Consider the following 22,436-nt stretch of genomic DNA (forward strand, 5'->3'; position numbering starts at 1 on the left):
AATTTGATCCTATTATCAATTTTTTTTTTTTGTTCTCTTGGTATCTTTATTTGAATGTAAGCTTAGATGCCGGCCCATTTTTGGTTCAGCACCTGGGTAGCGCTTGCTGATTGGTGGCTACATTTAGACACCAATCAGAAAGTGCTATCCAGGTCCTGAACCAAAAATGGGCCGGCTCCTTTGCTTACATTCTTGCTTTTTCAAATAAAGATACTAAGAGAACAAATAAAACTTGAGACAAGGAGTATATTTAAAAGTTGCTTAAAATTGCATGCTCTATCTGAATCATGAAGGTTTAATTTTGACTAAACTATTCCTTTAATCGGCCAATTATTTTATCTGAAAATAATAGTTAGTTGCAGCCCTAAACACCACATATTTTCAAAGAGTTAGCAGTGGCTTTTATAACACAAATTAAGTAATAAATAGACACCACTGCCGTCTCTCTGAGCTTGAATGCTGCAGCACTGGCCCTAACACCATATGTGCGTATGCCGATGAAAACGGGCAATACCTTTTTTGACAGTAAAGTCAAAATTAAAGTATGTTCCTTTTTCCAAAAAGACAAAAAATGTGAATGGTCCATTACTGAAACGGTTTTTGATATTTATGAATCCATAAAAAAAAAACCAAAAAAAAAACCACAAACTACACAGGCTGATTTCGAAAAATATATTTATTTCAATTTGTCTTTTCAAACTGATCATAAAATTTATATTTTTAGAATCTTCAAAGAAAGAAAGGTTTCAACAGGATAAGTTTAAATAAATACTTTTGACTCTTATTTTAATAGCTCATAAAAAGTTACAAAAATGTGTCTAGGGTGTCTTTTTCCTTGCCTGTTGCAGACATTTATATATATATTATTATTATTTATTTATTTTTTTTATTCCATGTATTATAATATTTTTGAAAATAACCTAAGGTCCTAAGTCAAACCTTTTCCTCTAGCAGCATTAGCAATTACAGATTTTATCTTAGCTTTTATTTTTTTGACGAGTGTCTATTTTTTTTTTTTTTAATAAGTAACCCCAAGAGTAGCAAGGGTCATGTGAAAAATAATCACCAATTTTTATAAATTCATAAGTGCTTATCTGAAAATAAATTCAAAAGAATATTAAACTGTTTGCCCTTAATACCAATGTGAAAAAAATCCATACAAATGTAAATTGGCAAATTATTCATATTGCTATAGATTATATATTTGAAGATGAATTTTATTCTTTAAAAAAAAAAAAAAAAGAAAGAAAGGTGAAAGGTTGTTCTCCCCTTTTTTACCACAAAATATATAATTTCCCCCTAAAAATGGATTTTCACAATGGAACTGCATCATCCTCCTTTTACATTAATTTTGGATAGTTTTTAAGTCAATTTTGGATAAAACAAATCTGATTGCCAAGTGCCCTGGACAAATCCAAATGATATACGTTTTTTATATTTGGTTAGTTTTCTTCCCCTCAATTTGAATAGACGGAGATCATTTTGATGGGGAATTCTGCTTGCGATATATGTGTAGTTGGAAAGGAAATAGAGATGATGTTTCAACCTTACTAACAAAGCCATTGTGGGAAAATAATTGTATATTCTTTTTTATTCATAAATAGTAAATGTTTGCTTTCAGCTCTGGGTAAGATCAAGAATAATTACAATACAGCTTTTTATTGAAAGATCCTGTTCCAATCAAAATGGTTAAAGGTTTCTGGCAGAGATACAGTTAAAACATGTTTAAAAGAGGCATGAAACCTATATATTTTCTTTCATGATACTGAGCAAGCAATTTTAAACAACAATTTATTTCTATTATCTAATTTGTTTTGTTCTTTTTCTATCCTTTGTTGAAAATTATACCTAGGTAGACTCAGAAGCTGCTTATTGGTGACTACACTTATATGCCTTTTGTCATTGACTTTCAGCTAGTTCCGAGCAGTGCATTACTGCTCCTTCAACAAAGGATACCAAGAGAATGAAGCAAATTTGATAATAGAAGTAAATTGGAAAGTTGTTTAAATTTTTATTCTCTATCTGAATCATGAAAGAAACAGTTTGGGTTTCATGTCCCTTTAAACCTCTAAGCCAAACAGCTGCCATATTAAATATTTCTGTATCATTATAAACTTAATCTCTTTGGTTTCAAATCCCTTAACCAAATAAGGGTCCTTTCATCCAATCCGTTTACTCAAATTTTCCAGATACTTGTAGATGTTATATTTCATTCAATGTCAAGTTTTATCACTTCATTCAGTATCATTTATTATAATGAATCTGTTCTCATGACTGCATCCCTAGCTGTTGTACAATGGAACCATTCGAGAGATATTATTTCTACAAATTGGGCATTTTTTGGGTTCAGGAAGAGCCTGGTAGCACTCGTAGCAGGAACATGCATGTCCACACTCCAAAAATATGCAGGCTTTTTCACTGTTTAGACAGATGACGCAGGTGTTCTGCAAGTTCTCAGCACCGTCCTCTTCTAACCTGGCTTTTGCTTGCTGAAATTCTCTCTGCAGTCTCTTTAGTCGCTCCTTCTCCTTGTGATGACGGTATTGGCGCCTCAGAACAAAGAAGAGTGTAACACATGTGGCCGCACCACACAGCAGGGTCACAATCTTCCATAGACGGACCTGGGACTCCTGCTTCTGCACCAAGGTCTCAAAATCAAGGTTGCTGAGATAATATTGCATTCCTGGCTTTGGGGGTTGCAACTTAATAGTCTTGTTATCAAGCACAAGTTCCCCAATGCCAGTTATTGTGGCTCCAATTTTCAACATCTCTTCGGTTTCCTGAACACCTTTGGGACGCTCGCCGGTAATGTAATGGCCAAGAACATCAGTGAAGGATTGCACAGCAGGGTGGAACTTCTCATACACTGTCTCTAGACCCAGATGCACAGCATCAAGAGGTTTGATCACTCTAACCGATACAACAGGTTCTCCATCTGGTACCAAGTCAAACAGAACCGTGTTAGTTCTTTGATGGATCGTTTTCTCATGGTCATTCCTAAGATAAATAAATAGATGTGTCATTAGTTTGTAATGAAATGGATTTACTTAGTCTACAAAAAAAAAAAAAAAAAAAAAAAAAAAAAAAAAAGGGGATTGGTCAAAGCATGAACATTTCTAGGTGGAATAAAAAAAGTATACATATAAAATATTTTTTCTTTGACGGTGCAAGATTCTCCCACAATGTTGCGTATCAAACATATATTAATGTATAACAATTACTTCTTTATAAAGGTTTTCACATTTTTTGTCAGATGGAGGCCTCACAATATGAAACCACTTCTCATGTTAGTATACACTAAAGTCAAAATTAAACTTTCATAATTCAGTTGTAAGAGACTTTCCAGTTTACTTCAGTTATCAAACTATGCACATTTTCTTATATATTTTTATATGCACACATTCTGGGACACCAGCGCCTACTGAGTATGTGCAAGAGTTCAGTTTTTATTTATATATATGTGTCTGTGATTGGCTGATGGCAGCCACATGATACAGGGGGCCGGCAAATTAAAGGTTTGAAATTTGTCAAAAAAAATCTACTGCTCATTTAAAATTCAAACTAAGTGCTATTACATTGTCTTTTTTTTTATGATGTTACTTAGCAGTTAAACAATTCTATTTAAAAGGGACCCTCTAGTCAAAATTAAACTTTCATGATTCAGCTAGGGCATGCAATTTTAAACAACTTTCCAGTTTACTTTTATCATCAAATTTGCTTTGTCTTCTTGTTATTCTTTGTTGAAAGCGTAAAATAGGTAGGCTCTTATGCTAGTTTCTAAGCCCTTGAAAGCCATCTTATCTCTCAGTGCATTTTGACAGTTTTTCATAGGCAGCGCTAGTTCACATGTACCATATAGATAATATTGTGCTCGCACCGTGGAGTTATTTATGAATCAGCACCGATTGGCTAAAATACATGTCTGTCAAAATAACTGAAATAAGGGGGCAGTCTGCAGAGGCTTAGATACAAGGTAATCAGAGTTAAAATATATATATTAATATAACTGTTGGTTATGCAAAACTGGGAAATGGGTAATAAAGGGATTATCTATCTTTGACAATTTTCAAGTAGACTGTCCCTTTAAACATGAAACCCACATTTTTCTTTAAGTATTTAGATAGAGTATGTGGGTTTAAACAACTTTCTAATTTACTTCTATTATCAAATTTGCTTTATTATCTTGGTATCGTTTGAGGAATTAGCATTAAAAGGGACAATTAACATCTGCTTAAAATTTTCTAAACTGTTTCTGAGGAATCAAAATAAACTAATACACTGTTCTCAATGCAGTATTTTCATCTTACTACAAGCTCTTTAAAGAAGACTCCTCATATTTTCTATGCTTATCAACAGCTTGTGTTTTCCTATGTATGGTGCCATCTTGTAATGTACGTTACACACAGGCACTGCAGTCACATGACACGTGTGCACCCAAATCATGTGATGCGCACGGCTGCTTCTTCTCTCACTGATGTAATTTATTGAATATCCAAGGAGATATTTATCTGAACACACAGAGAAATATTTCCTTGGATATTGCAGAGATCTCTGAATAACAGTGAGTTATAAAAACGGCTGCTAGACTCCCTCCCCTTCCCTCCTCCCTACTGCCACTGAACATCGGCTGCCAATTGCTTCTTTCAGTTATAAGCAGTGATCAGTGAGTGAAACAAACAGACTGTGGATCTGTTCAGGGTACATAAAACATTGAAAATATGTTTTATAAAATAAGAAGCAGTTACTGTATTACACATATAAAATTGAACTTTGTCCTCATACAGCAATGCATTACAGTGAATGAGCATTGACGATTTGCCTGCCTTCTATAAGTTACATCAGTGAGAGAAGTAGCTGCTGTGTGCATCACATGACTTGGGTGCACACGTGTCATGTGACTGCAGTGCCTGTCTGTAACGTACGTTAGAAGATGGCACCATACATCGGAAAACACAAGCTTTGGATAAGCATAGAAAATATGAGGAGTCTCCTTGAAGAGCTTGTAGTAAGATGAATATACAGCATTGAGAAGAGTGTATTAGTTTATTTTGATTCCTCAGAAACAGTTAGTTCAGAAAATCTTAAGCAGATGTTAAGTGTCCCTTTAATGCACTAATGGGAGCTAGATGAATACATCCGGGGAACCAATGAACAGAAGTATATATGGGCAGCCACCAACCAGCAGCTAGCTCCCAGTAGTGCACTGCTGCTCTGGAGCCTGCCTAGGTATTCTTTTTAACTAAGGATACCAAGAGAACTAAGCAAATTGGATAATAAAAGTAAAATGGAAAATTGTTTGAAATCACATGCTCTATCTAAATTCCGAAATATTTTTTTGGGGGGTTTCATGTCCCTTTAAATAAAAGGGCCGAAGCTCACCATAGATGGGTAGTTCTGTTCCACACCATCTTGTGCTCTTTTAAGGAGAGTCTCTGGATAACGCCTTTGCAGTTTTCCACGAACTGGCTATTAAGAGTATCCTTCACTGATCTGACAACGCCTGCACAATAGAATTCAGTTTGAGTCAATTTAAAATACATCACATTTCAACACATTTTAAATATATGAAAGAATTTTGGTTCCAGAAGCTAAAGTAATGCAGTGCAAAGTAGTGAGTTGCATCATCTTACCCTATCTATGATCAAGGCCATTTGTGATGATTAAATAAAACGTTAGATGCTTTTATTTGTCTGGAAAAATGTAAAGTAACAACTTAAAAAGCGACACTCAAGTCAAAATAAACTTTTATGATTCAGATAAATGATGCAGTTTTAAGACACTTTACAATTTACTTCCACTATCAAATTTGCAGTCTTTTTATATACACTTCAGAGGTAACAAGATCCTACTGAGCATGTGCACAACCTCACAGGTTATACGTATACTAGTCTGTGATTGGCCGATGTCTGTCACATGATACAAAGGTCCGGAAAATGGGAGAAAAAATACATTTGTCAGAAAAAAAAAAAATATCTATTGCTTATTTTGCGATACAGAGTAGATGTTATTGCATTGTCTTTTTATTATGCACTTCTTTTGCATTGAGTGTTACTTTGAAAGTCCATAATAATCGGAAACTTACATGCTCTAATTCATTAAAGCATGCGCTTTCCGCACAACTTAAAATTTAAACTAGCGCTGCTGAGTGGATCAACAGCGGTTTCTGCTTGGGACCAGCAGTACTCTGCTGGTCCCAAGTGGTATTTCTACTGTGTGTTTAACTCATTTGCAGGGGTTAAACACACAGTAGTGCAGGGTCAATAGTCTTAAAAATGACATGCTCTAACAAATTAGAGCATGTCATTTTTCAACTTTTATGGACCTTTGTGGAGTTGTGAAAAGGAGTAATGACGTTAAAAATAAAATAAAATTTAAAAAAAAGGAATAATACATAATTCAATGACTTCTATTAAGTATAAGTCACTGTTTTTTTTTAATGAAACTGGTTGTTTTATATCTCTGTAAGAATGTATATTTTTGCACTACAATATCCCTTTAAAATTAGAATATTAATTTGCAAAAAAATAATAGTTAAAGCAATGTTACATTTAGAGTGTCAACACAAGAACTGCACAGTTATTGTAAAGGGCAGGATATGGTCAATCAGCCAATACATTTAGGAGACAGAAGATGCGTGCACACATACATTCATACAAAATTTGTTCATTGCTGAATGCAGAAGTAAAAGGCGATTTTCGGTATTCGCTCTTTTCTTGTGCAAGTGAAACACACTAAGATCTGGTTTTGCACACAGAAACTGCTGAATGCACACACATCTATCATTAAAGGGACAGTCTAGTCAAAATTAAACTTTCATGATTCAGATAGGGCATGTAATTTTAAACAACTTTCCAATTTACTTCTATTATCTAATTTACTAAATTCTTTAGATATCCTTTGTTGAAGAAATAGCAATGCACATGTGTGAGCCAATCACGCAAGGCCTCTATGTGCAGCAACCAATAAGCAGCTACTGAGCATATCTAGATATGCTTTTCAGCAAGTGATATCAAGAGAATGAAGCAAATTAGATAATAGAAGTAAATTAGAAAGTTGTTTAAAATGACATGTTCTTTCTAAATCATGAAAGAAAAAATGTGGGTTTCATGTCCCTTTAATGTATGTATATTATAGTATATTCATTGACAAATACGTATACACACACAAACATATATACAAATACATTATATAATAACACACTAAACGTTGCATTTGTATTTCACAGCTTTGAGGCCTAGAAATGATCTGCCCTCACCAAGTTAAATTTTAGGCACAGTTGGTGGCAGCCTGTTAGAAGGAAGTGGGACTGTAATCCAAGGTGCCAGGGCGTATTTATAAGCCACCACTGGCTCCCTGATACCTGGGTTTTTCAAGTCTGAAGATATAGAAAGTTCTTACTATCATCTAACAAAATATATGTCATGGTCCAGAAAGTTTCAAAACCAATTGTAAGAACGGAAATATCCAATTACTGTTTTAGGTGATCTGGGTGTTATATTATCTGGTACCTTCAATAACTGCATAAGGAACACATTTTCCAGGCAGATTCATCAGAATATTCTGCAAATCATCTTCCAGGGACACTTTTTTGGCTCCCTGAAAAAAAAAAAAAAATATTTAGCACACAAGGAACAAAATTACATTATTAAAAAAAAAAAAAATATATATAATAGTAATAAATAGTTGCTGTGTTGAAAAAAAAAACACCTCAAGGAATCCCCCTAATGAGCATGCTAGTTATAAAAGTTATTTATACATACAGTACATACAAACACACACGCTTTGTTTCAGAAAAGATTACAAATGAACGCAAACTAACGACCCAGCTGTTTGGCTAGCACTGTAAATTGGATCAATGACAGTTACTGCTCAACCAGTAGTGCCCTGCGGCTCCAGAGTGGTACTTTAACTATGTGTTTACCCCTTTGTGGGGGTTACAAACATAGGGTTGCAGGGTCGCTGGTTTTAAAATGACATGCTCTAACAAATTAATAATTATTATTATTATTATAACATGTAATATTTACATTTTAAAATTACTTTGACAATCAATGGTGAAATAGGGCGCTATATAACAAATGAGCCAGTACTGGAGAGAAGAAAGAGAGAGAAAGAAAAAAAGAGAGAGAAAGAAAAAAAGAGAGAGAGAAAGAAAAAAAAAGAGAGAGAAAAAGAAAAAGAGAGAAAAAGAAAAGAGAGAGAAAAAGAAAAAAAGAGAGAGAAAAAGAAAGAAAGAAAGAAAGAAAGAAAGAAAGAAAAAGAGACCCTTAAAGTGACATTCCGGTCAAAATGTAATTGCACATAGATGAATTACATCATTGAATAGAAACATATTTACTATATACTGTACATGTATTGACAAAAATCCTTCTAGTAAAAGTTATCACTGTTTTAGTGCTAGCATTTTCTCTGCACGTCCCTGTGAAGCATTGTTGGATATTCTCGGTGCACTAGCATTTTAAATACTGCAGCTGCTCAGAGCACCAGTGGGGCTTGTATCTGGTCAGCAATTAACAAATTGAGTCGTTATCAGATGGTACAAGCACCTTAGGCTCTCTGAGCAAGTGCTGTTGGTAAAATGCTGGTGCACGGTGCATACTTAAATACACCTTTGAAACAGCTATAGCTTTTATTAGAAGCGTTTTTGCTAACACATGTATATTACAAACATATTTATATTCAAAACTGAAATGCATTCATGTGGTTTCCAATTTTGGCTGGAATGTCCCTTTAAATTTGAAGCAATCCATTTGGAAAGACACAGACGACATTTAAAAGCAGTAGTAGCAGTTTTTTCTGCATGAAGTTACAGAGCTAACCACGCTGATCTTTACATGGAACATCATTATCTACAGACCACAAACTGGATGAATTCTGACCTTTAGTGTCTGAACCGCAGATGATTTGTGATGATAAATGTAGTAAAATAAAGCTGTCAAGGCAGAGCTGCCAGTCAGCAGGATAACTTGCCCAACCGATGGACGTCCGCTGTTCTCCATCTCTGCAGACTTAAAAAAATAGAATATGAAGAATATTATTAGCTATATCTATAATTAGATGTAGAGTCTAAACCTGATAACAGAACAGTCAGCTGGAGATAACATCTCACAATATAATGTTAAGGGAACATGGAAGTCAAAATTAAACTCCTGAGATTCAGATATAGAGAGAGTGCAGATTAAAAGAGAAACTTTCCAATTTACTCTTCTCAAATGTACCTCTTTGTCTTGTTCAACAGAAGTGTGCATGTGCCTTCAGCACTATAACATAGCTACAAACAGTGCATGTGCCTTCAGCACTATAACATAGCTACAAACCGTGCATGTGCCTTCAGCACTATAACATAGCTACAAACAGTGCATGCACCTTCAGCACTATAACATAGCTACAAACAGTGCATGCACCTTCAGCACTATAACATAACTACAAACAGTGCATGCGCCTTCAGCACTATAACATAGCTACAAACAGTGCATGCGCCTTCAGCACTATAACATAGCTACAAACAGTGCATGCGCCTTCAGCACTATAACATAGCTACAAACAGTGCATGCGCCTTCAGCACTATAACATAACTACAAACAGTGCATGCGCCTTCAGCACTATAACATAGCTACAAACCGTGCATGTGCCTTCAGCACTATAACATAGCTACAAACAGTGCATGCGCCTTCAGCACTATAACATAACTACAAACAGTGCATGTGCCTTCAGCACTATAACATAGCTACAAGCAGTGAATGCGCCTTCAGCACTATAACATAGCTACAAACAGTGAATGCGCCTTCAGCACTATAACATAGCTACAAACAGTGCATGCGCCTTCAGCACTATAACATAGCTACAAACAGTGCATGCGCCTTCAGCACTATAACATAACTACAAACCGTGCATGCGCCTTCAGCACTATAACATAGCTACAAACAGTGCATGCGCCTTCAGCACTATAACATAGCTACAAACAGTGCATGTGCCTTCAGCACTATAACATAGCTACAAACAGTGCATGTGCCTTCAGCACTATAACATAGCTACAAACAGTGCATGCGCCTTCAGCACTATAACATAGCTACAAACAGTGCATGCGGCTTCATCACTATAACATAGCTACAAACAGTGCATGCGCCTTCAGCACTATAACATAGCTACAAACAGTGCATGCGCCTTCAGCACTATAACATAGCTACAAACAGTGCATGCGCCTTCAGCACTATAACATAGCTACAAACAGTGCATGCGCCTTCAGCACTATAACATAGCTACAAACAGTGCATGCGCCTTCAGCACTATAACATAGCTACAAACAGTGCATGTGCCTTCAGCACTATAACATAGCTACAAACACGGTGTAGCACAGTGCATGGGCACACTCAGGGGGTCACAGTGTAAAGACACAATGGGTGAGCACAGAGTACAGGAGCTGTGGGTGAGCACACTCAGGGGGGCACATTATACAGGAGCTGTGGGTGAGCACACTCAGGGGGGGCACATTATACAGGAGCTGTGGGTGAGCACACTCAGGGGGGGCACATTATACAGGTGCTGTGGGTGAGCACACTCAGTGGGGGGGGCACATTATACAGGTGCTGTGGGTGAGCACACTCAGGGGGGGCATATTATGCAGGTGCTGTGGGTGAGCACACTCGAGGGGGCACATTATACAGGAGCTGTGGGTGAGCACACTCAGGGGGGCACATTATACAGGTGCTGTGGGTGAGCACACTCAGGGGGGGCACATTATACAGGTGCTGTGGGTGAGCACACTCAGGGGGGAAACATTATACAGGTGCTGTGGGTGAGCACACTCAGGGGGGGGACATTATACAGGTGCTGTGGGTAAGCACACTCAGGGGGGAACACATCATACAGGTGCTGTGGGTAAGCACACTCAGGGGGGGACACATCATACAGGTGCTGTGGGTAAGCACACTCAGGGGGGGACACATCATACAGGTGCTGTGGGTGAGCACACTCAGGGGGGAAACATTATACAGGTGCTGTGGGTGAGCACACTCAGGGGGGAAACATTATACAGGTGCTGTGGGTGAGCACACTCAGGGGGGAAACATTATACAGGTGCTGTGGGTAAGCACACTCAGGGGGGGACACATCATACAGGTGCTGTGGGTGAGCACACTCAGGGGGGGCACATTATGCAGGTGCTGTGGGTGCGCACACTCAGGGGGGGAAACATTATACAGGTGCTGTGGGTGAGCACACTCAGGGGGGAAACATTATACAGGTGCTGTGGGTAAGCATACTCAGGGGGGAAACATTATACAGGTGCTGTGGGTGAGCACACTCAGGGGGGACACATTATACAGGTGCTGTGGGTGAGCACACTCAGGGGGGAAACATTATACAGGTGCTGTGGGTAAGCATACTCAGGGGGGACACATCATACAGGTGCTGTGGGTGAGCACACTCAGGGGGGGCACATTATGCAGATGCTGTGGGTGCGCACACTCAGGGGGGGGCATATTATGCAGGTGCTGTGGGTGAGCACACTCAGGGGGCACTACATAAGCACACAGCTAATATAACAACATGCACACAACGTATATTAAGGGGATAGTACACACACGTATTAGTCTCTATCCCTTACATCAGCATTTTACGTACTTTCCCACCCACACTGCCAGGTTAACTTCCCCAGGTCACCCACCGTTACTTACTTCCGGTTTGCCTTCAACAGTCCAAGTACATCACTTTGCGGCTGTAACTTGTGGTACCGATGGCGCACGCTGCCCTTAGTGTACGTGCTGATCACATGATACAGACACCCCTCCTGTAGCGTTAGGTTACACTGGGACTTACAGGACTGTCAGTGTCACTTTGCGGGTGGCCACACATAGGCAAGCAACTTACTATTTCCTGTGACATCTAAGTCCCGCCCATTTCTTTTACGTCACCAGACTGTTGATCTGTTAAGGTAGAATTGCAAGTTCCACTAGCAAAATATTAGTTTTTAAGGTGGTATTATTAAAATGTAAGCTCAATTCTTGAAAAGTACAGTATGTACTGTATATACAATTAAGTTACATATTAATTCATAAAATCAACATTGCAAATTGTTAAAAAAAAATATTAAAATATAAAAAAAAGTATTAATATTTTATTCATGTAAAACCTTTTTTATATTAATTCCATACCTGTTCTACTTATAAAAATGCTGCTAAATAACTCAAAATCAATTATTAACCCTTTAAGTTGCAATCTAATTCATAAAATCTAATATGATTCTTTTTGTCACAGATTTTTTAATTCTTCACCTCCCCTAACATCTGAATCTTAACCATCTATTACTTTAATTTCTAATGCCTCTATATTACTATTATGCACCATCTGTAAAGCATAATGGTTTTTTTGGACTCTATTTTATATTAAATGGATTCTCTTAAAACCTAATTTTTACTTTTCCTTTGGTTCTCCCCACATTACATTGCAACTGCATCTAACTTGGTACACATATGTGCTATTGCAACCAAATCTTTGTTAAAAGGGTCGGGGTATGAAACCCAAACATTTTATTTTGTGATTCAGATAGAACATACACTTTTAAAAACGTTTCTAATTTACTTCTATTATCAAATTTATTTATTCTGTGTTTAAATGATACAGGCATCTGGAGCACTAAATGGCAGGAAATAGTTCTGCCCTCTTGTGCTCTTGCAAATGGATAACATTCTTGCATAACTGCTGCGATATAGTGCTCCAGAAATGGGGATACGTTCCTAATTTTCAACAAAAGATACCAAGAGAACCAAGAAAAATAGAATTAAATTAGAATTAAATTAAAATTGCATGCTCTATCTAAATCATGAACTATGTTTTGGGTTTCATATCCCTTTAATTCCATATTTCATTGTACCATTATAGTATATATATATACACACACATGATTATCCACTTAGTTGTTGAAATCCCACCAAGATGTCATCCACCTGAGTGCATTATTGTAAGACAATAGGAAAGTAAGAATATGCACTCTCAGGATTTGTGAATAAACAGGTGACATTTATTGACGTTTCGGGTCACATTTAACCTCTTCTTTAGAATATATAGTTTTTTATATATATATATATATATATATATATATATATATATATATATATATATATATATATATATATATATATATATATATAATCCTGCAGAAGAAAGCGCACTCCAAAGGACTTGTACAATAATTCACCTTTATTCTGTGAACGTTTTCGAGCTTAACAAGCTCGTCCTCAGACAGACAACATTTTGTCTGTCTGAGGACGAGCTTGTTAAACTCGAAATTGGATATTATTGGATATTATTGGATATTATTTTTGCTGCACCCAAGGCTGGATTACAGAGGTTTGGAGTGCACTTTGTCTACTATTATATATATATATATATATATATATATATATATATATATATATATATATATATATCTATTTGTATTATTTATTTATTTTTTAAATTGATACAGGCTGACAAATGCAGCTGGTGAACATATTGCGCCTATGTGTGCCATCAGTTGGTGTAAGACACATTTTGGTTGTATAGGTTTTAACTTACTTAATGCTAAACTATTTCTCAAATTCCCGTTCTTCTTAAAAAATGATATTTGTGTTTTCTCCTACGATATTTCATAATAACGGGCCATGTAACAATGCCCAATGTTTGTTTAATATCTTTTTCAAATCACCTCATCTGCATTTGTATTTAGTTACAAAAAAGTATAGCTTCATATGTTTAAATTTGTATATTTTTTTCTTATCGCCTTCCTTTTTTGGTCTTTTATTTAACAGCTTATTCCTGTCTATATTTTGAAATCATAGAAGAGTCCTTAAAGGGACGCTAAACCTAATTTTTTTTCCTTTCATGACTCAGATAGAGCATGCAATTTTAAGCAACTTTCTAATTTACTTCTATTATCAATTTTTGTTCGTTCTCTTTGTATCTTTATTTAAAAAAACTGGAATCTAAGCTAAGGAGACACCCCATTTTTGGTTCAGCATCCTGGATAGTGCTTTCTTATTGGTGGGTACATTTAGCCACCAATCAGCAAGCACAACTCAGGTGCTGAACCAAACATGGGTCGGCTCCTTAGCTTAGATTCCTGCTTTTTCAAATAAAGATAGCAAGAAAACAAAGAAAATGTGATAATAGAAGTAAATTAGAAAGTTGCTTAAAATGCCATGCTCTATCTGAATCATTAAAGAAAAAAATTGGGTACAGTGTCCCTTTAATTCATTTAATACTATATCCTTTTGCTAAAAACATAATTTATGTAAGAACTTACCTGATAAATTAATTTCTTTCATATTGGCAAGAGTCCATGAGCTAGTGACGTATGAGATATACAATCCTACCAGGAGGGGCAAAGTTTCCCAAACCTCAAAATGCCTATAAATACACCCCTCACCACACCCACAAATCAGTTTAACGAATAGCCAAGTAGTGGGGTGATAGAAAAAGGAGTAAAAAGCATCAAAAAAAGGAACTGGAAATATAATTGTGCTTTATACAGAAAAACATAACTACCATAAAAAGGGTGGGTCTCATGGACTCTTGCCAATATGAAAGAAATGAATTTATCAGGTAAGTTATTACATAAATTATGTTTTCTTTCATGTAATTGGCAAGAGTCCATGAGCTAGTGATGTATGGGATATTAATACCCAAGATGTGGAACTCTACAGAAGAGTCACTAGAGAGGGAGGGATAAAAATAAAAACAGCCATTTTCCGCTGGAAAAATTAAATCCACATCCAAAAAAATAAGTTTTTCTCATAATTGAAAAGAAAAAAACTTAAAACATAAGCAGAGGAATCAAACTGAAACAGCTGCCTGAAGAACCTTTCTACCAAAAACTGCTTCCGAAGAGGCAAATACATCAAAACTGTAGAATTTAGTAAATGTATGCAAAGAAAACCAAGTTGCTGCTTTGCAAATCTGATCAACTGAAGCTTCATTCTTAAAAGCCCATGAAGTGGAAACTGATCTAGTAGAATTAGCTGTGATTCTCTGAGGTGGGGCCTGACCCAACTCCAAATAAGCTTGATGAATCAAAAGCTTTAACCAAGATGCCAAGGAAATGGCAGAAGCTGTGAGGCCATGCTGGTGCTACCAGAAACACAAATGATTGTTCCATGATGATCTTGGAGATCACTCTTGGAAGAAGAACTAGAGTTGGGAAAATATAAGCAGGTTGGTAAAACCAAGGAACTGCAAATGCATCCACTGACTCCGCCTGAGGATCCCTGGACCTGGACAAGTACCTGGGAAGTTTCTTGTTTAGATGGGAGGCCATCAGATCTATTTCTGGAAGACCCCACATCTGAACAATCTGAAAAAACACATCTGGATGGAGAGACCACTCCCTGGATGTAAAGACTGACGGCTGAGATAATCCACTTCCCAATTGTCTACACCTGGGATATGTACCGCAGAAATTAGACAAGAGCTGGATTCTGCCCAAGAAATTATCCAATATACTTCTTTCATAGCTTGGGAACTGTGAGTCCCACCCTGATGAATGACATATGCCACAGTTGTGATATTGTCTGTCTGAAAACAAATGAATGGTTCTCTCTTCAACAGAGGATAAACCTGAAGAGCCCTTAAAATAGCACGGAGTTCGGAAATATTGATTGGTAACCTCGCCTCTTGAGGTTTCCAAACCTCTTGTGCTGTCAGAGATCCCCAGACAGCTCCCCAACCTGAAAGACTTGCATCTGTTGTGATATTACAGTCCAGGTTGGACAAACAAAAGAGGCCCCTTGAACTATAAGATGGTGGTCTAACCACCAAGTCAGAGAGAGTCGAACATTGGGATTTAAGGCTATTAACTGTGATGTCTTTGTATAATCCCTGCACCATTGTTTCAGCATCCAAAGCTGGAGAGGTCTCATATGAAAACGAGCAAAGGGGATCGCATCCGATGCTGCAGTCATGAGACCTAAAGCTTCCATGCACATAGCCACTGAAGGGAATGATTGAGATTGAAGGTTCCGACAAGCTGAAACCAATTTTACTCGTCTCTTGTCTGTTAGAGACAGATTCATGGACACTGAATGTATCTGGAAACCTAAAAAGGTGACCCTTATCTGAGGAATCAAGGAACTTTTTGGTAAATTGATCCTCCAACCATGTCTTTGAAGAAACAACACTAGTTGATTTGTGTGAGATTCGACAGAATGTAAAGACTGAGCTAGTACCAAGATATTGTCCAAATAAGGAAACACCGCAATACCCTGTTCTCTGATTACAGAGAGTAGGGCACTGAGAACCTTTGAAAAAACTCTTGGAGCTGTCGCTAGACCAAATGGAAGAGCGACAAATTGGTAATGCTTGTCTAGAAAAGAGAATCTCAGAAACCGATAGTGATCTGGATGAATCGTAATATGAAGATATGCATCCTGTAAGTCTATCGTGGACATATAATGACCTTGCTGAACAAATGGCAGAATAGTCCTTATAGTCACCATTTTGAAAGTTGGCACTCTTATAAAACGATTCCAAATTTTCAGATCCAGAACTGGCCTGAATGATTTGTCTTTCTTTGGGACAATGAATAGATTTGAATAAAACCCCAGACCCTGTTCCTGAAACGGAACTGGTATGATTACCCCCGAAAGCTCTAGATCTGAAACACACTTCAGAAAAGCCTGAGCCTTCACTGGATTTGCTGGAACGCGTGAGAGAAAAAATCTTCTCACAGGAGGTCTTACTCTGAATCCTATTCGATACCCTTGAGAGACAATACCCTGAATCCAATGATTTTGGACAGAATCTGCTCAAATATTTTGGAAACATTTTAATCTGCCCCCCACCAGCTGAGCTGGAATGAGGGTCGCACCTTCATGCAGACTTGGGGGCTGGCTTTGGTTTCTTAAAAGGCTTGGATTTATTCCGACTTGAAGAAGGTTTCCAATTGGAACCAGATTATTTGGGGGAAGGATTTGGTTTCTGTTCCTTATTCTGTCGAAAAGAACGAAAACGATTAGAAGCTTTAGATTTACCCTTAGATCTTTTATCCTGAGGTAAAAAAAACTCCCTCCCCCCCAGTGACAGTTGAAATAATTGAATCCAACTGAGAACCAAATAAATTGTTACCTTGGAAAGAAAGAGATAGTAATCTAGACTTAGATACCATGTCAGCATTCCAATACTTGAGCCACAAAGCTCTTCTAGCTAAAATAGCTAAAGACATACATGTAACATCAATTTTGATGATATAAAAAATAGCATCACAGATAAAATGATTAGCATTTTGAAGCAAGCAAACAATGCTAGACAAATCAGGATCTGTTTCCTGTTGCGCTAAGCTTTCCAACCAGAAAGTTGATGCAGCTGCAACATCAGCCATAGAAATGGCAGGCCTGAGAAGATAGCCAGAATATAAATAAGCTTTCCTTAGATAAGATTCAAGTTTCTTATCTAAAGGATCCTTAAAGGAAGTACTATCTTCCATAGGGATAGTAGTACATTTGGCAAGAGTAGAAATAGCCCATCAACTTTTTTTTCCCAAAACTCCAATCTGACTGCTGGCAAAGGATACAACTTTTTAAACCTAGAAGAAGGAATTAAAAAAGTACCAGGCCTATTCTATTCCTTTCATATCAGAAATAGCATCAGGAACTGGAAAAACCTCTGGAGTAACCACAGAAGGTTTATAAACAGAATTTAAACGTTTACTAGTTTTAGTATCAAGAGGACTAGTTTCCTCAATATCCAAAGTAATCAACACCTCTTTTAATAAGGAACAAATATACTCCATCTTAAAGAGATTTAGTAGATTAGTCAGTGTCAGTGTCAATATCTGAGGTAGGATCTTCTGAATCAGATTTATCCTCATCAGAGGAGGATAATTCAGTATATTGTCGGTCATTTGAAATGTAATTAACTTTATGAGAAGTTTTAAAAGACCTTTTATGTTTATTAGAAGGCGGAATAGCAGACGAAGCCTTCTGAATCGCATCAGCAATAAAATCTTTTATATTCACTGGGATGAAAAATAGGGTTTTACAAAGCTGGCACTAGTATAAAGTAGAGATAAGGGAATAATGGATTAGTGGTCAGGTGCTTACCCCCAAAGGATAACTAACATAAAGAACAACAAGTTGGAGAGAGTCCAACCAAAGTAGTTTTAATAAGCACTCTTCCCTAGTGAAAAGAGTAATAATGACTAATTAAAATCTATATATTTTATTTATATCATATTAAAAGAGAGGGAGAATCGCTATTATAAAGTAACCAACAATTCAAAATAACTAAAAATAAAATGTACAATCACCCCCTTGTTTCCTGGCCGATATCTGCAGCCGTCGGCATCAGGTGTCAGGGGTGAAAGACATACTAAATTGTGTAAATAGTAACAAACGCGTGTCGGCTGACTAAGCAGCCTTTGTCAATGTTTTGAATTTTAGCAAACAGAAGCCCGGGTGCCACCATATCTTATAGTGTCATAAATGTTCATCCTTAAACTGTTATGTCCATTGGATATCAAACCTATTGATGCTGATTTATTATGGAGTACATTAATAAGATGGTAACTGATTGCCACAATTAAAGACACTATTAATGAGAAATATTGATAGATATAGGTCATATAACTATTGAGAGATTGTCTGGAATTATAGAAATACCCAATAATTGTTTGCTTCCTTCATACCATTAGGTATGACAGTATTTAGCTTAAAAATCCACTGGGTCTCTTTTTGGAGTAGAATTTTGTCACTGTTCCCTCCTCTAATTCCAGATTTCAATTGTTCTAATCCCCAACATTTAAAGGATAAAGGTTTACCAGTGTGGTATTTAAGGAAGTGTCTAGCAACACTCAAAATTTGTTTACCCTTCTCCAAATCTTTTCGGGTATTACGTATATTGCTAAGATGCTCAGTTACTCTGGTGCCCAATTTGCGGGTGGTCATACCAATATAGTAAATCACATGAGCATGACAGACAGTATATCACATCAGTACTTTGACAATTGATATGTGTTTTTATGTGCCAAATTTTATCAAATCTGTCTTTTACCCTCTCTTTTTTTACCATATATTGCAGACTTTGCAATGTCCGCAGGGGATAGAACCTTTGTATATAGGAGCTTTTTTGGATTGCCTATTGAAATGACTGGAAGTTAGATTATCTGTAAGATTTCTAGCCCGTCTAAAAGTAAAAGACGGCATATCGGGTAGTATTTCTTTTAATTTCTCATCACTTTTCAAAATATGCCAATGATTCTGAACTATTTTTGTTAATTTGTCACTTTGGCAGTTGTAAGTGGTAATAAATCTCAAAGTTTCTGATACTTGATGCTCTTTAGGTTTTAGGAGATTGTTTCTATCTTTATATAGGACTTTTTGATATGCTCTGGCTAGAAGTTTCTTTGAGTAGCCACGATCAAGGAGTCTCTTTCTCAGATCACAGGGATATCATGTACATTAGATGTTAAAGGAACAACAGGCATTGTACTAGTACTGATGGATACATTCTCTGCATGTAAAAGCTTATCATGACAACTGTTACATACTACAGCTGGAGATATAATCTCCGCTAACTTACAACAGATACACTTATCTTTGGTAGAACTGTTATCAGGCAGCAGCGATCCAACAGTGGTTTCTGAGACAGGATCAGATTGAGACATCTTGTCTTGCAAATGTAAGAGAAAAAACAACATATAAAGCAAAATGATCAATTTCCTTATATGGCAGTTTCAGGAATGGGAAAAAAATGCAAACAGCATAGCCCTCTGAGCATAGAAAAAGGCAAGAGGCATATCGGAAGTGGGTTTTAAATAATTAAATTATTTGGCGCCAATTATGACGCGCAACGCAAAATGAAATGTTTTGGCGCTAACATCCGGAAATGATGCAACTCGCGCCATGGCAGACGCAACCTTGTGCAAGGAGACCTTGCGTCAACTAAGACGCCGTAAATGATGAATTTGCATCACCGAACGTACCTTCGTGCCAAAAAAATTCTCGCGCCAAGAATAACGCAATACATATCAGCATTTTGCTGCCTCGTGAGCCTAATTTTGCCCGCGAAAATTAACGAAAAACAGTCAATTTTGAAGAAAAGACTATACCCCAGGTAAGAAAAAATAACTTCTTAAATATGTTTTCCCAATTTTGAAACTGAAAGTGTGCAAAAGGAAATATACATAAACCTGACTCATGGCAAATATAAGTACAATACATATATTTAGAACTTTACATAATACATAAAGTGCCAAACCATAGCTGAGAGTGTCTTAAGTAATGAAAACATACTTACCGAAAGACACCCATCCACATATAGCAGATAGCCAAACCAGTACTGAAACAGTTATCAGTAGAGGTAATGGAATATGAGAGTATATCGTTGATCTGAAAAGGGAGGTAGGAGATATAGGTGATACTCTCTTCACATCCCTCTGACAAACACTGTACTCTGAGAGGAATCGGGCTTCAAAATGCTGAGAAGTGCATATCACAGAAGAAAATCAAGCACAAACTTACTTCACCACCTTCATAGGGAGGCAAAGTTTGTAAAACTGAATTGTGGGTGTGGTGAGGGGTGTATTTATAGGCATTTTGAGGTTTGGGAAACTTTGCCCCTCCTGGTAGGATTGTATATCACATACGTCACTAGCTCATGGACTCTTGCCAATTACATGAAAGAAATATTATTTTTATGATACCTTCGGATTTAAAATCCTCTTCACTGGTGCAATTTCTTTGTACCTGGTAAAAATAACCATTCGGGATATTTAAGATAGACATTTTACCCTTATTTAACAATAAAAATAAGTCTAAAAACTCAATATCATCTTGACCATTTTTTCCCCGTAAAAGATAAAATATACTTTTTATTATTTAAGTACGAGGTGAACTTTTAAGCTTCTTTTTTTTCATACTAAAGGGACACTAAACCTAAATCTTTTCTTTCATGATTCCAAAAGAGCAGCAATTTTAAGCAACTTTCTAATTTACTACTATCCTACTACTAAATTCCTACAATCAATTTTTCTATGTTCTCTTGCTCTCTTTATTTTAAAAGCAGGAATTTAAATCTTAGGAGCCAGCCCATTTTAGGTTCAGCTCCCTGGATAGTGCTTGCTTATTGGTGGCTACATTTAGCAAACAAATAAGCAAGCATAACCCAGGTTCTGAACCAAAAATGGAACGGCTCTTAAGCTTTAGAGTCCTGCTATTTAAATAAAGATAGCAAGAGAACGAAAAAAAAATGATAATAGGAGTAAATTAGAAAGCTGCATAAAATTTCATACTATATCTTAATCATTAAATTAAAAAATTGGGTTTAGTGTCCCTTTAAAATATCATCTATATACCTAAAAAAAACTATATTTTCACCAAAGGGATTATTAATTCATATTTACACAATTACTCGTGTAAATGTTTGCATATGAAAGTGCAAAGGAGGTTCCAACTGCCAGCCCCTTGAGTTATTTATAATAACTTACTTCAAACCAAAAGTAATTACGATTTAGTATGAAATCTACACTCACTATAATAAATCTCATATGTCCAACTGGGATTTCCCACCTTTCCCCTCTTGTGCTAAAGCTAGTAAACCTTTTTCAAGTGGTATATTGCTATATAGGGCTGCAAAATCACACACGATCCCTAGGTAATAATAACCTTGTCTGTGTATCACTGAGAAATGATCTAATTCTTTGGAGCATTGGATGGAAAAATTACATAGTGAAGAGTTCCTGTGAATGGTGCAGTCACTGAACGATCAAGCAATGTAAAGGAATTCTCACTTTAGTTTAGTGATATGTGTATGTTATTTTGTACATAGCAAAGCATTTTATGGTGACAGGACAAACTTTCAGCAGTAGATTACTACCCTGGGTGGAGTGAGATCAACTGTTCATACATAAACGCTATGGTCTAGATTACAAGTGGAGCGCTAATTTATCGCCATTACAAGTGGCAGGTTATTGTTACCGTGAGCTTGTAAAAGATCTCTGGTTAATTTTATAAATGTGCCTCAAATGCCCCCAAAATACAGTGGTGTGTATTGTATTAAAAAAATAAAAATTATAGCATTTTTATTTTTTAATAAAATAACTACGCAAAGCAGTTTTTAATGTGGGAAGTTGGCGACTGTGGGGTGTTAGAAAAAAAAAAGGCACTGAAAAAAGCCTTTACATTGCGGTCTATGGGAACTGTGTCATACTAAAACTCCAATTGGAAAGTATTAACGAGACTGTTGCTTTTTTAAAAACGTTGTTGCTTTTTATTTTTGACATTGATTTGGTTTACTGTGTATATACATACAAACAAAGGGAGATGTCCCTAATTTTTAATGTGTAACTAAACAGATGAATAAATGTTTTCAACACATGAGTGTATACCGGATATACGAATTCATATCTTTAGCTGATAGCGCCCTTACTGCTATTTTTTATTTTTTGTTTGCATGTATCATATTTGAAC

At 36.6% G+C, this 22,436-nt stretch overlaps 1 protein-coding gene across 4 annotated transcripts; it reads right to left on the reverse strand.

Annotated features, from left to right (window-relative positions):
* Nucleotides 1-658: 658 nt before the first annotated feature.
* On the reverse strand, nucleotides 659-11,882 carry MUL1 (mitochondrial E3 ubiquitin protein ligase 1). Of its 4 annotated transcripts, none has more exons than XM_053690326.1 (5): nucleotides 11,676-11,882; nucleotides 8,880-9,008; nucleotides 7,509-7,596; nucleotides 5,380-5,500; nucleotides 659-2,997 (listed from the first exon to the last, which is right to left on the reverse strand). In XM_053690326.1, the coding sequence occupies exons 2-5, from the start codon at nucleotides 8,997-8,999 to the stop codon at nucleotides 2,283-2,285; spliced, it is 1,044 nt and encodes a 347-aa protein (XP_053546301.1). In that variant the 5' UTR covers nucleotides 9,000-9,008; nucleotides 11,676-11,882; the 3' UTR covers nucleotides 659-2,282. The 4 variants fall into 4 exon arrangements, with proteins under 4 accessions (XP_053546301.1, XP_053546302.1, XP_053546305.1 ...); XM_053690327.1 differs by having other exon boundaries at nucleotides 11,666-11,882; XM_053690330.1 differs by lacking the exon at nucleotides 11,676-11,882 and adding an exon at nucleotides 11,623-11,641.
* Between the last annotated feature and the right edge of the window lie 10,554 nt (nucleotides 11,883-22,436).

Source organism: Bombina bombina, chromosome 8 (assembly GCF_027579735.1).
Source record: "Bombina bombina isolate aBomBom1 chromosome 8, aBomBom1.pri, whole genome shotgun sequence".
Classification (NCBI taxonomy): domain Eukaryota; kingdom Metazoa; phylum Chordata; class Amphibia; order Anura; family Bombinatoridae; genus Bombina; species Bombina bombina.

Bases quoted from the DNA above. Each gene is read 5' to 3' on its own strand.
- MUL1 (XM_053690326.1), bottom strand. From the start codon at position 8,999: ATGGAGAACAGCGGACGTCCATCGGTTGGGCAAGTTATCCTGCTGACT. The intron at 5,501-7,508 runs GTACCAGATAAT...TCTATTGTGCAG, and splicing joins TCCTTATGCAGTTATTGAAG to GCGTTGTCAGATCAGTGAAG. The intron at 2,998-5,379 runs GTGAGCTTCGGC...TATTTATCTTAG, and splicing joins AACAGAACTACCCATCTATG to GAATGACCATGAGAAAACGA.